Source organism: Eschrichtius robustus, chromosome 13 (genome assembly GCF_028021215.1).
Source record: "Eschrichtius robustus isolate mEscRob2 chromosome 13, mEscRob2.pri, whole genome shotgun sequence".
Taxonomy (NCBI): Eukaryota; Metazoa; Chordata; class Mammalia; order Artiodactyla; family Eschrichtiidae; genus Eschrichtius; species Eschrichtius robustus.
The window spans coordinates 28,596,362-28,611,369 of NC_090836.1; the positions used below are offsets into that span (position 1 = coordinate 28,596,362).

General features: G+C 34.5%; 1 protein-coding gene across 1 annotated transcript in view; it reads right to left on the minus strand.

Annotated features, from left to right (window-relative positions):
• Positions 1 to 12,937: 12,937 nt before the first annotated feature.
• The window catches only part of SYT10 (synaptotagmin 10), a 75,647-nt gene continuing 73,576 nt past the window's right edge, over positions 12,938 to 15,008 (minus strand). Inside the window, exon 7 of the mRNA XM_068560861.1 lies at positions 12,938 to 13,122. Within this exon, the coding sequence (XP_068416962.1) occupies positions 13,051 to 13,122 (72 nt within the window). The 3' untranslated portion in view covers positions 12,938 to 13,050. The remainder of the gene's footprint in view (positions 13,123 to 15,008) is intronic.

The following is a 15,008-nucleotide window of genomic DNA, read 5'->3' on the forward strand; positions in this document are numbered from 1 at the left end:
TGCATTCCTGGGATAAAACCCACTTCATCATAATGTGTGATCCTTTTAATGTGCTGTTGGATTCTGTTTGCTAGTATTTTGTTGAGGATTTTTGTATCTGTGTTCATCAGTGATATTGGCCTGTATTTTTCTTTCATTGTGACACCTTTGTCTGGTTTTGATATCAGAGTGATGGTGGCCTCGTAGATTGAATTTGGGAGTCTTCCCCCCTCTGCCATATTTTGGAAGAGTTTGAGAAGGATAGGTGTTAGCTCTACTCTAAATGGTTGATAGAATTCGCCTGTGAAGCCATGTGGTCCTGGGCTTTTGTTTGTTGGAAGATTTTTAATCACAGTTTCAATTTCAGTGCTTGTGATTGGTCTGTACATATTTTCTATTTCTTCCTAGTTCAGTCTTGGAAGGTTGTGCATTTCAAAGACTTTGTCCAATTCTTCCAGGTTGTCCATTTTATTGGCATAGAGTTGCTTGTAGTAATCTCTCATGATCGTTTGTATTTCTGTAGTGTCAGTTGTTACTTCTCCTTTTTCATTTCTAATTCTATTGATTTGAATTTCCTTTTTTTTTTTTTTTGATGAGTCTGGCTTTATCGGCTTTATCAATTTTGTTTTTCTTCTCAAAGAATCAGCTTTTAGTTTTATTGATCTTTACTATCATTACCTTCATTTCTTTTTCATTTTTTTCTGATCTGATCTTTATGATTTCTTTCCATCTGCTAACTCTGGGGTGTTTTTGTTCTTCTTTCACTAATTGCTTTAGATGTGAGTTTAGGTTGTTTATTTGAGATGTTTCTTGTTTCTTAAGGTAGGCATGTATAGCTATAAACTTCCGTCTTAGAACTGCTTTTGCTGCATCCCATAGGTTTTGGTCATTGTGTTTTCATTGTCATTTGTTTCTAGGTACTTTTTGATTTCCTCTTTGATTTCTTCAGTGATCTCTTGGTTATTAAGCAGTGTGCTGTTTAGCCTCCATGTGTTTGTATTTCTTACAGATTTTTTCCTGTAATTGATATCTAGTCTCATAACGTTGTGTTTGGAAAAGATATTTGATATGATTTCAATTTTTAAAAAATTTACCAAGGCTTGATTTGTGACCCAAGTTATGATCTATCCTGGAGAATGTTCCATGAGCACTTGAGAAGAAAGTGTATTCTGTTTTTTTTGGAAGGAATGTCCTATAAATATCAATGAAGTCCATCTTGTTTAATGTATCATTTAAAGCTTGTATTTCCTTAGTTATTTTCATTTTGGTTGATCTGTCCATTAGTGAAAGTGGAGTGTTAAAGTCCCCTAGTATGATTGTGTCACTGTCGATTTCCCCTTTTATGGCTGTTAGTATTTGCCTTATGTATTGAGGTGCTCCTATGTTGGGTGCATAAATATTTACAATTGTTATATCTTCTTCTTAGATCGAACCCTTGATCATTATGTACTGTCCTTCTTTGTCTCTTGTAATAGTCTTTATTTTAAAGTCTATTTTGTCTGATATGAGAATTGCTACTCCAGCTTTCTTTTGATTCATTTGCATGGAATATCTTTTTCCATCCTCTCACTTTCTGTATGTGTCCCTAGGTCTGAAGTGGGTCTCTTGTAGACAGCATATATGCGGGTCTTGTTTTTGTATCCATTCAGACAGTCTATGTATTTTGGTTGGAGCATTTATTCCACTTATGTTTAAGGTAATTATCGATATGTATGTTTCTATTACCATATTCTTAATTGTTGTGGGTTTATTATTGTAGGTCTTTTCCTTCTCTTGTGTTTCCTGACTAGAGAAGTTCCTTTAGCAGTTGCTGTAAAGCTGGTTTGGTGGTGTTGAATTCTCTTAGCTTTTGCTTGTCTGTAAAGCTTTTAATTTCTCTGTCAAATCTGAATGAGTTCCTTGCTGGGTAGAGTAATCTTGGTTGTAGGTTTTTCTCCTTCATCACTTTAAATATGTCCTGCCACTCCCTTCTGGCTTGCAAAGTTTCTGCTGAAAGATCAGCTGTTAACCTTATGGGGATTCCCTTATGTGTTACTTGTTGTTTTTCCCTTGCTGCTTTTAATATTTGTTCTTTGTATTTAATTTTTGATAGTTTGATTAATATTTCTTGATGTGTTTCTCCTTGGATTTATCATGTATGGTAGTGTCTACATTTCCTGCACTTGATTGACTAATTCCTTTCCCATATTAGGGAAGTTTTCAACTATAATCTCTTCAAATATTTTCTCAGTCCCTCTCTTTTTCTCTTCTTCTTCTGGGACCCCTATAATTCAAATATGGGTGTGTTTAATGTTGTCCCAGAGGTCTCTGAGACTGTCCTCAATTCTTTTCATTCTTTTTTCTTTATTCTGCTCTGCAGTAGTTATTTCCACTATTTTATATTCCAGGCCACTTATCCGTTCTTTTGTGTCAGTTATTATTCTGTCATTGATCTCTTCTAGAGAATATTTAATTTCATTTATTGTGTTGTTCATCTCTGTTTGTTTGCTCTTTAGTTCTTCTAGGTCCTTGTTAAACGTTTTGTATTTTCTCCATTCTATTTCCAAGATTGTGGATCATCTTTACTATCATTATTCTGAATTCTTTTTCAGGTAGACTGCCTATTTCCTCTTCATTTGTTAGGTCTGGTGTGTTTTGACCCTACTCCTTCACCTGCTGTGTGTTTTTCTGTCTTCTTTTGTTTAACTTACTGTGTTTGGGGTCTCCTTTTCTCAGGCTGCAGGTTCGTAGTTTCCATTGTTTTTGCTGTCTGTCCCCAGTGGCTAAGGTTGGTTCAATGGGTTGTGTAGGCTTCCTGGTGGAGGGGACTAGTGCCTGTGTTCTGGTGGATGAAGCTGGATCTTGTCTTTCTAGTGGGCAGGTCCACGTCTGGTGGTGTGTTTTGGGGTGTCTGTGGCCTTATTATGATTTTAGGCAGCCTCTGTGCTAATGGATAGGGTTATGTTCCTATCTTGCTATTTGTTTGGCATAGGGTGTCCAGAAGTGTAGCTTGCTGGTCGTTGAGTGGAGCTGGATCTTTGCCTTGAGATGGAGATCTCTGCGTGATTTTTGCCGTTTGATATTACATGGAGTTGGGAGGTCTCTTGTGGACCAGTATCCTGAACTTGGCTCTCCCACCTCAGAGGCACAGCCCTGACACCTGGCTGGAGCACCGAGAGCCTGTCCACCACATGGCTCAGAATAAAAGGGAGGAAAAAAAGAAGAAGAGAAAATAAAATGAAGTAAAATAAAATAAAGTTATTAAAATGAAAAAATAAAATATTAATAAGAAAAAATAATTTTTAAAATAATAAACCAAACCAAACCAAAAAAAAAAAAAAATCCCGGACAGACAGAACCTTAGGACAAATGGTAAAAGCAAAGCTATACAGACAAAATCACACAGAGAAAGATACAAATACACACTCACAAAAAGAGAAAAAGGGCAAAAATATATATATATCGTTGCTCCCAAAGTTCACCTCCTAAATTTGGGATGATTCGTTGTCTACTCAGGTATTCCACAGATGCAGGGTACATCAAGTTGATTGTGGAGATTTAATCCGCTGATCCTGAGGCTGCTGGGAGAGATTTCTCTTTCTCTTCTTTGTTCATACAGCTCCCGGGGTTCAACTTTGGATTTGGACCCGCCTCTGCGTGTAGGTCGCCTGAGGGCATCTGTTCTTCACTCAGACAGGAAGGGGTTAAGCAAGCAGCTGCTTCGGCGGCTCCGGCTCATTCAGGCTTGGGGGAGGGAGGGGTACGGATGCGGGGCAAGCCTGCGGCGGCAGAGCCTGGTGTGACGATGCACCAGCCTGAGGCACGCCGTGCATTCTCCCGGGGAAGTTGTCCCTGGATCACGAGACCCTGGCAGTGGCGGCCTGCACATGCTCCCGGGAGGGGCGGTGTGGATAGTGACCTATGCTTGCACACAGGCTTCCTGGTGGCGGCAGCAACAGCCTTAGCGTCTCATGCCCGTCTCTGGGGTCCGCACTGATAGCCGCGGCTCGCGCCCATCTCTGGAGGTCCTTTAAGCAGAACTCTTAATCCCCTCTCCCCACGCACCAGAAAACAAAGAGGCAAGAAAAAGTCTCTTGCCTCTTCGGCAGCTCTAGCGTTTTTCCCGGACTCCCTCCCAGCTAGCTGTGGGGCACTAGCCCCTGCAGGCTGTGTTCACGCAGCCAACCCCAGTTCTCTCCCTGCAATCCGACTGAAGCCCGAGCCTCAGCTCCCAGCCCCCACCTGCCCCGGCGGGGGAGCAGACAAGCCTCTCGGGATGGTGAGTGCTGCTTAGCACCGATCCTCTGTGCGGGAATCTCTCTGCTTTGGCCTCCGCACCCCTGTTGCTGTGCTCTCCTCTGTGGCTCCGAAGCTCCCCCCCTCAGCCATTCGCAGTCTCTTCCCGCTAAGGGGCTTCCTAGTGTGTGGAAACCTTTCCTCCTTCACAGCTCCCTACCACTGGTGCAGGTCCCGTCCCTATTCTTTGTCTCTGTTTTTTCTTTTTTCTTTTGCCCTACCCAGGTATGTGGGGAGTTTCTTGCCTTTTGGGAGGTCTGAGGTCTTCTGCCAGCGTTCAGTAGGTGTTCTGTAGGAGTTGTTCCACATGTAGATGTATTTCTGATGTATTTGTGGGGAAGAAGGTGATCTCCATGTCTTACTCTTCTGCCATCTTGAAGCTCCTCCTCCCACAATTAATTTTAGAACATTTTCATCCGCTCCAAAAGTAATCCAGTTCCCTTTGTAGTCACTCCCAGTCTCCTCATCAAAGGCAGCCCCAGTCAACCACTAAACTACTTTCTGTCTCTATAGATTTGCCTGTTATGTACCTTTCATATAATTGGAATCATACAATACATTATCTTTTGTGATTGGCTTCTTTCAGTTAGCATAACGTTTCCAAGGTTCACCATGTTGTAGTATGCACCAGTACTGTATTTTTATTTATTGCCAAATAAAATTCCATATGTGGATATACCACATTTTACCTTTCTATTCATCAGTTGATAGGCATTTGGATCATTTCCTCTTTTTTGCTTATTATGAATAATGCTGCTATGAATATTCATGTAGAAGTTTCTTTGTGGACATATGCTTTTATTTCTCTTGTATATATATTTAGGGGTGGAGTTGCTGGGTAATGTGGAACTTTATGTATAACATTTTGAGGAACTGCCAGAAACTTTCCAAAGTGTCTGGCCCATTTTACATCCCTACCAACTGCCAATGAGGATTCCAATTTTTCTACATTTTTGTCAACACTTGTCATTATCTGTCTTTTAAATTATAGACATTTTAGTGAGTGTGAAGTGGTATCTTGTGGTTTTGATTTCTATTTCCCTGATGACTGATGATGCTAAACATATTTTCCAGTGCTTATTGGCCATTTGTACATCATTTGGAAGAAATGTCTTTTCATATTTTTTGCCCATTTAAAAAACTGTGTTCTTAGTTTTTATTATTGAGTTATAAGAGTTCTTTATATATTTATAAATAAGGTCCTTATAAGATATAGAACTGGCTTATGGTTTCTCACATTAAGTAGGCTGTCCTTTTAAGCTCTTGAAGGTATCCTTTGAAGCATAAAAATTTTTAATTTTGGTGAAGTTCAGTTTATTATTTCCTTGATTGTTAATGCTTTTGGTTTCATATCTCAGAAACCATTGCTAAATCCAGGGTCAAGAAGATTTACCCCTATGTTTTCTCCTAAGAGTTTTATCATTTTAGCTCTTACATTTATGTATTTGATCCACTTTGAGTTATTTTTTTGTATACTGTGTGAGCTGGGGCTCCAGCTTCATTTATTTGGATGTGGACATCCATTTGTCCCAACACTATTTGTTGCAAAAACTATTGTTTCCTCATTGAATTGTTCTGGCACACTTGTCAGAAATCAGTTGATCATAAATGTGTTTATTTCTGGACTCTAATTTCTGTTCCATTGACTTATATGTATATACTTAGTCAGTTATCACAGTTTTAATTTTATTGCTTTCTTAAATTAGTTTGTATGTAATTTTTGTTTGCAATGATACAACATCCTTTCAAGATTAAAAATTATACAAAAGTGCACACAGAAATTCTTCAGTTTTAAGGTTTCCAGTCAACATTTTGTTACTAAGATTTATCCATGTCATTGGTAACAATAATTCAGTTATTGCATGGTTATGTATCATTTTTTTGTTGAATATGCCATATTTTTAAAATCCATCACCTTTCTATAGGTGTGCAGGTCATTTTTATTTTTATCCCCCCCTATTTTTTTACAGTGTTTCAATGTCAAGTCTTGTACCTATCAACAATATACATGGATGAAGTAGTTTCCTCTGGGTATATACTCAGGGGTGGAATTGCTCCAACCTGGATATGTCAGTGTTTAATAGATACTTCCAAATTGTTGGGTTTTTTTTTTTATTACTCTCCATCAGAAATGTATTGGAAATTCTATTGGTCTATTGGTCTTCAGAGTTGGGATTGTGAGACTTTGTGAGTTTGTCAATTAATGCCATATGGTAGCTTTTGATTGCACTTTGTATCTCACATATATTTTTATTATATATTTTTCATTTGTATAGATTGTATAAACTGCCTTTACAGATTATAACCTAATATTATATGCCTTCAGCTTTGCAGAATGGAAATCAGTTTGAGATGTGGTCCTATGAAGAATATGTTTGCATTTTAAAAAAGGAATACAAATCTCTAAAAAATGAATATGGAAGACAATTCCAACAGAAGAAAGAGAAAAGTCTTAGGCAATAAAATTCAAATTTCCAATCAAAATATATGAAAAATGTTTATTACCACTGGATAAAAAAGATGTAAAATTAAAACACTGATGAAATATCATTTTTGTTGTGTTTAAATTGGCAAAGATTCAAATAATAATAATGGCAAGTATTGACTAGGGTAACTGGAGACTCTCATATATTGTTAGTGGAAATATAAATATAAACACTTCCTGGGGAGACATTTAGAAATACTAACAAAAAATCTTTAAGAGTTTCCATTTGACTAATTTTTTTAAGAAGCAACTTAAAAAACGAATCTAAACAACTTAGATTTCATTCTGGCTCTTCAAACATTTTGGATGTAGGAACTTAAGCGAGGCCAGACAAGTCAGATCATTGACTTTTCATTATCCTGCCTTCTAAACAGAGGCATAAACTTATTTATTTGCTTCTTCTTAGGAGTTGTATTTTTTTTAAACACTGACTCTAGGTACAGAGCATCTGTTTTATCAATGATTATGATTTCCTTTGATTCACTGCTGTGTTGATTGCCTAAAACTAGTTGCTGTATGTATAATCCTTATGAAAATATTTTTGAAAATCTGAGGTAAAACAGAACCAAACAAAATAACTGGTATTCCCAACTACTGAATCACCTGCTAAGTTTTTATACGGAGTTTTTGCAGATGAAAAAAATGTAGCTAATATGTGTAAATGGCATTTACCTCTCTTAACACTTGAGTAATGATTGTTTCATTATACCTTAATGGAAATAATCCAGGACCTTAAGTTTATAATTTTGTTAAAATAATGGTATGTATTAAGTGAGGTTTTTAAGGTTTATTCAGTTGCTCCAGTTACTGAATTATTGATAAATGAATTCCTCTTCTCTCTAATGAGTGCCAAAAATAATGACTATTAAAGAAAGACTTAGCAACATAAAGGTCTCAAAATTAAATCTGAAAAAGATGTTTTCTTCAAAGGAAAGAAAAAATAATTTATAATCACTTTATTTTTCAAAATACATATGAAACAGTAAAATTATATTTCAAGTGCTTTTCCTTTTTCTTTTACAAAACTAATCTCATAAACTGTACACTTCACAATGGCATTGAGGTTTCATTGTTTCATAATTCATCTGAACCTAACAAATATGTTCACACATTTTAAAGAAGACATTGTAAAAATACTGAAATGTGTAACATCTTTTAAAGGTGGTTGCAAAACATTTGTTCTAAGTAATACAATTATATGCTGTCAAATTTCACAAATGGCTGGTTACCATGTACAAAAGCCAGAAACATGAATTTCAAAAGATTTAAAAAGTTTTGTTCTATAATACGGAAGTCAAAGATTTTGATTTGAACAAAAGCTACATATTATATCACAAACTTCAGTTAAAAAGCCACCTTATGAACAATGACTGAAGGATACAAAAAAAATCAAATATGATGGATCCAAATTATTCAATGTCATGTATGAAATGAAGAATTTTCATGGATTCTGCCAGTTTAGAATAACTGGCACATATCTTGGAATATTCATTCGTGGAATCATCATATTTACAGTGTGAGATATTTCTATTTGACTTCTTCATTCTTCAGTGAGGATCTCACTTCATGTGTTCCATAATTTATCTATATTTTGCAGATGAACCCAATCATTTATGTCAATTGGAAGGGTCAATAAAAAGTTAATGACATAAACTTGAGTTGGACTTTTTGTTTATAAAAAACTATAAATGCAAATATTTTGTATATATAATTGAAATCCACCATCCTGTACAGTAAATAGGGATCCTGTGCATAGCAGATACAAATCGCAACAAAATTTCTGAAGAAAATGGTCTATTTTTACCCTTTTATGACAAAATCAGGCATAGTTTGTTCTTTGGAGAGGGTATTCATGACCCAGTTGAACTTCGAAGAAATCATTGTCAGTTTGAGATAAAAACATTTCCACATAAATACTATCTGCAGCTTTAGATCCATTAAAGGCAAGTCATTTCCAGTGTTTCAGAATAGATAAAAATAGGACTATTGTAATCAATTCTCCTTATAGAAGTGTATTTAAATCATTTCAAGCATGAAGAAACCTATCTTTTCTCTTATATATCTTCTACTTATTTTTTCAATCACCATTTCTAATATCCAAAATGTTTGCATTCAATAAATCTTTAAGTCCCACCTCAGCCCTTAATTTAGTGCTTTCTTTTTAAGGTCTCTACAGCATGATATTATCATGCTATTAAGTCAAACCCTGGTTACCAATCTTCATAATGAACAGGGTGGAAATAAAAACAATTTCTTGCTTTGATGAGAAAACCCTTGAACTGACTACTAATTAATTGCCACTGTTCAAATGCACATCCTTTTTGTTAACTGTAATTGCCAGATTACAGGTATTACCAATGCATCTTTAACTAAATTTCTATTCACTTTAATATAAGATTGAACAAATATAGGAAAAGTCTTTTAATGAAATAGAAAATTCTTACCTTAAAGAGTACCACTGAATAACATATTGGAAACATTTAGTTTAATTAGCTCTCTTTCCCATATAAAATAAAAACTTACTAGTTTCTTTTAAATAATGGGTTTAGTAGGTTCAGATAAATCATATCCTGAGCCATATCATTGAGTAACTATTAAAATGCTATGTCGTGGGTTTTTTGAACAGTGTTAGAGAATTTACTTTCTCCTAAAAGTTAAAATACAAAGGTGGTTTTTGATTTTGCATTCAATATCTTTATTTCCATATACTTTAACATCTGCATTTAACTGCCATTTAGTTATATAGATTCTTAATTTAAATTATTTTACTTTCCATGCTTTTGTATCATTTTTTTTGGCAGCGTACAAACTACAAAAGTTTAAATCAATTAAAGTACATCAGAACAACCAGAGCTGCTTCAAGAACAGATTTAGTTGGAAGAAGAATGATTTTCCTAAATCCTCATCACCTCTAGTTTTCTTTCTTTCTTTTTTTAAAATTATCAGGTAATTAAATTACTTGGTCATAATTGCAACTAAAGTGGCAAAAATATCATATGGAAATCCATTCCATGAAAATATATCTGAGATGATATCAAATATTGTTTTTAAAGAGGTAAAGAAATAACAATGTTTTCAGTGTTAAGATTTTGTGTCCCTTTATTTGCAATAGTCTCTGACTCTTTTGATAACTCATTCTGAAATGAGTTATATTTTGTTTCATGGATAATAAAAGTTGAGAAAGAAGTGAAAGTTTGGAGTTTTCATTTTTGAAGCAATTAATCATTAAATTAAAGCCTTAAGAGACTGATAGTTTTTATTGCATTTGCAATTTTAAAATAATAGACATTACAGAAGAATAAACACAGATGTCAATTAAATATCACAACCAAATAGGTTCAAATATATTTTGCTTTTATCTAAAACCTGAGTCAGTAGCAATCAGTTGTGAGCTCCCTCCAGTAACTAGAACATACAATCACTCCCAAAAACTGCATAAGAAAGTAGGTGCTTGGTTCTGTGTTCCCATCTCTAGTTCCCTGGCACTAGTCCTGATGATATTTTTTACTGAACTATGAATGTATTAACATCATAAGTTTTATATGTAAAATAAAGTACCAGAAACAGGGCTGGCCTGACAAAAAAATTAAAATTGTCCATAAAAATATTAAGAAACTAGGGTAAAAAAAGCATCAGCTGTTCAGATTTTTGTGAGAAGATTATATACTCCACAAACATTAATAATTTTTCATACTCAGTTTCCTCATTCACCTGATTACTTAGTGAATCAGGTAAAATAAATAAGTAAATAAACAAAACAAGAAACAAAACCAAAAAGAACATCAGTGTTGTTATGCTAATTAATCAACACTTGTTCCTTTTTCTTAGATTTATGTTTGGCAAGTCCCTGAATAAGTCCCTGGAATTAGGTATTCATTATATACCTGAATTGTAACTTCATAATGTGTCAGTGCTGTCATTAAAATGTGGTGTTCCACACAAATTAGTGGAGAATATCTGTAACATCAAAACCTTATTTTAAATACTGAAATGAAAAACATTCCATCTTCAACCACAGGTAGAAAGAGGATAAGTTATGTTTGTATGGATGCACGACTGTGCAGAGTGACGGTGTATTGTATTGAAAATGGTAGAATTATATTTTTATAATATGAACTACCATTTTAAATGATGTATGAAATCTGAGTTACTAATTTTCCCTCCTTAATCTCTCAAAGGTTAACAAATGCTCAGTCATGGTGAGTTTATTCTAATCCCTAGGAAACATTAAAAAAAAAATTACCTTCAACACTTAATCTACAATAGCCATATTAACGTCTCCTGTTTGGCTGATTGTTTGCATTTTTTATCATAAACATTGACTTTTTCTCCATAGGAGGCAAAGAAAAGCATGAATAAAAAGCCCTTAAAATATATATACTAAGGAAATAGAGTTGCTAATTAATTGTAAGTTGCAGCAATACCTGTAAACAATTGTCTCCAAATATGTTATTTTATTAAGAGTCTTCCCATTTGACAATTTTATTTTCCAGTAAAACAAAGACTTACAAAATGGAAGTGTCATCCTCATTCTGTCTGTAGCAAGTGGTTCTTTTAGGCTTGATAAGGTAACCAGGTATGTCCAACAGGTTTCTTTAGTTATTTTAAATTAGAAGATGTTAACCAGGAATACTTGTTTTCATTAAGGTGGCACAAGCATTTTTGAAAAATTTTAGGGAACTGGGTTTGACTTTAAAATGCTAATGTGTAAAATAGTTACATCTTAATAGTAATACCATCATATGAGAGATGCCAACATACAAAATTTCAAGATTTTTGAAACTTTGTATTTTTTAATATTTAAAAATAAAGGATTTTACTAAAATCAAAACTTTGTAATTGCTGATAAAATTTTCTCATTCTGATGAATATGTTTTTATAGCCTACCTGCAGATTTTCTTGCTTTTCGGTGTTTTTTGGGGGGGTGGGGTTTAACCTTCTTTCTTGGGATAAGCTTGAAGTATGCACTATCCATGGTACACATCTCAAAAGTAAGGTTGGGGTTATTCAATATAGATACATTCCAATAGGGTCCAGAAACAAGACAATAAAATGTTGACATGATTTAAAGGAAAGTTGTTTAAATGTTCAAAAAACATTTGCATAGTTTTTACGACTAGTGACCTGATCCTTGATCCTTATGAAGGCAAATGCCTTTCACAAAAGACTGTGGGTCTGGGCCTTAAGAATTATATATTTATATTAAATGTTCAAGTTGTATTATTTAGGGTATAGTTTTATAATTTGCTGGAAAATGTCATTTTTTTCTTTAAGAAAATACCCACTTCTAAAGATTACTTCTGTTTGAGTTTAAAAGTCGCAATTACTGTGTACAATCCAAACGACAATGAGCACAGACATTTATTGTACCTTTGGTGTCAGTATGCCTATCAGAAATACAGGATCTATGTGATAGCTTTATGTCACAAAATAAACATGTCACAGTACTTGAGAACTTTATGAAGACTTATGAGTTCTGATTCTATTCACTTAGGAATACTAATGCTACATTTGAGATTAAGAGTAATAGAATTTTTTAAACGTCAGTTAAATAGTGCTACAGATGTTTGAACTAATGTAACTTTAAGACAATATAAAATAGTAGCCCAAGTAGCTCAATCTCCATTTTCCAGCTACTAAATATTACTTAAGTTTATACTCAAAGAGGTTCTTCAAATTATAGTTTTTTTCTCTATATATTAAAGAACAAACTTGAAAGAAAAAGTTTTGAGTTGAACAGAGCCGAACTTCACCAAAAAAGATTTTGTTGAGAATGAAAGAATATATTATCAAATAAGTAATATTAATTTGATTATTCAAGGATTTAATGCTGTGAGTAAAGTTCAGAATTTCCCTTAAAGTGTATATAGAACCATGTGCACAACTAGAAATGAACATAGTTTTAATAAAGTCAAAAGCATACATATGTGGCATGTGCTTCTTTATACAATAGCAGCATTAACTGTATTTAATTTTAGATAAGTATGGATTATTTTCAAAAAATGTATTCTTTGCTTATGCAGAGAATTTACAACTTAATGAAAACATTCTTTGTGCTAATTGGCATATGACACAAAGAATAAAAAGCCTTATGTAAGGACCATTTGTATTCAAGTAAAATACATCAAGATGTCCGAAGTTAATAAACAGACAAAAAATGTAAATAAAAATTGCACATCGTTTGTTTCATTATCAGGATATATTTTAAATGAGGAGCTCAAATCTTTCACTTTTTTTTTTTTTTTTTTTTTTTTTGATCTGATGAGTACACGGTCCTGGGTCCTTATTATAATGGTCTTATTTTGAAAGCATTATGGTGTGGAAGGTGGTTTGGGAGATGGACAGGATCCTTGACTGTCAAAACTGATTGCCCGGCCAGGTAACTGAAAGATAATAATTTCATAATATATGATCTAGTGTAAAAAATAATAAAGTGGGTAATTGTTGTTACCTTTTAATAGTGAATATTCACCCCTGATATGCAAGCCTCTGAAAAGAAGATATACATAACTGCCCATGCCTTTCAGAACTCACCTTCTCAGGTATCATGAGGGGACACAAACATCTAACAAAGATGTACATAGATGGCATGCAGAGCAACTGCAGATTCATTTCACATTCTATCACAGGCTTTTAGTTCTTATTGTAAAATAACTAATGGTTTACTACAGTCGGGGGCAATTGCTGGGTAAGAACAAGGTTCAAGACACAAGAGACTGCATTCCACTTGCTCTAAGGCAGGAGGTGATTTTTATAGGAGCAATTAATGAGATGAGAGGGACTGGGAAAATGGGAGCCACGAGTGATAAAGAATAATTTCTCATGGTCTTTAAATATTATGTGTATTTTAAAAGTTTAATTACAACAGAATAAACTTTTGTATCTAGGTAGAAGTAGCCAGATTTTCCAAGTGATGCTTTAGTCTCCTCTTACCAACTTACTCAGCTCTTGAATAATTGTTCCCTTCTCATTTTAATCCCTGCTGTGGCAACGAAACATAATTACACATGTACCACTTTCCCACAATTCAAAATCCAGCCAGTTGTTAGGTCTCCAGTCCCTATGTTCTGTTTGATCAGTGAATGTAGATACAGGAGTTGGAGAAAAGGAGCTATTTGCTAGAGAAAGTATATTTACATAATCTTTTTGGCCCACTTGTCCTCTGATAGTCAGCTGCTAGAAAAATATATCTGAGATATTCTTCTGAGGCCCATATTGTAGCTAATTCTTCCTATATATTCTATGATGACTGAAAAGTATTCACATGTTCTCAGACACAAACACATGCCTATTTCATAGCTCCTCTTCATCATATAATGTATAACTTCTAATTAAACAGTCATAAGTATAATATGCCTTGGGTCATACAACATCTGTCCTTTCATTAGTTAAAAGTTGTTGGTCACATTATCTCACTTCTCCCTACATCATTCCTGTGAAATCTGTAGGGGTGGGCGTTTCTATTTTCATTAAATATGGGAGAATGTAGCTGCAGACAGAGTACGTGGTCTGCCTAGGATTAGACAGACAGAGGAGCAAGGGTTAGACTCCATGTCTCCCTTTAGTGTGGTTCTCTGCCCAGAAAAATTTACTCTCATGTCTGGATTCTTAGATTTAATATTCATTTTTCAAACTTTACATGAAAACAAAGATGAGAATCAGGAAAAGGATAGTAAAGCAGTAGAGTATACTTTAGACAATACACATTGTTGAAATGAAACAACCTTCTCAGGACTCGTTGAGCTATTACTTAGGGGAAAGTGTTGTGTGAATGTGCATTTGCATGTCTGTCTGTCTTTTATGATTTACATTAAATGATGAAGTGAGGTAAAGATTTGGAACATTAATATAATAAAGCAGATATCTTATCTATGATGACAGTTCACCTCTGTTGTCTGAGCATGTGCTGTTTATACAGTGTTCATCGAATTTTCCTTATACTGTCTTGAGTAACACAGCCAAAGTCACATTTTTGTGACTAAGCTGAGCTTAGAACCAGGGCTCACTGACATTTAATTACACTGCTCTGTCTCTCCTATTCAACCCTGTGCTTAGTGACAGAACAAGAAGCAGAATCTTATCCATGGGAGAGATGGCAATGTATCCTTCACTTACTATGTGGCTATCATAACTTTTTATTAAATTGCATAAATTCCACCCTCTGCCATACATCCTTTTATCAACCTGCATTACCTCTCAGTTAATCAGGTCATATCAATGATTTATTTTGAGACTCTTCTCTATTTATTTATTTTGAGACTCTTCAAGA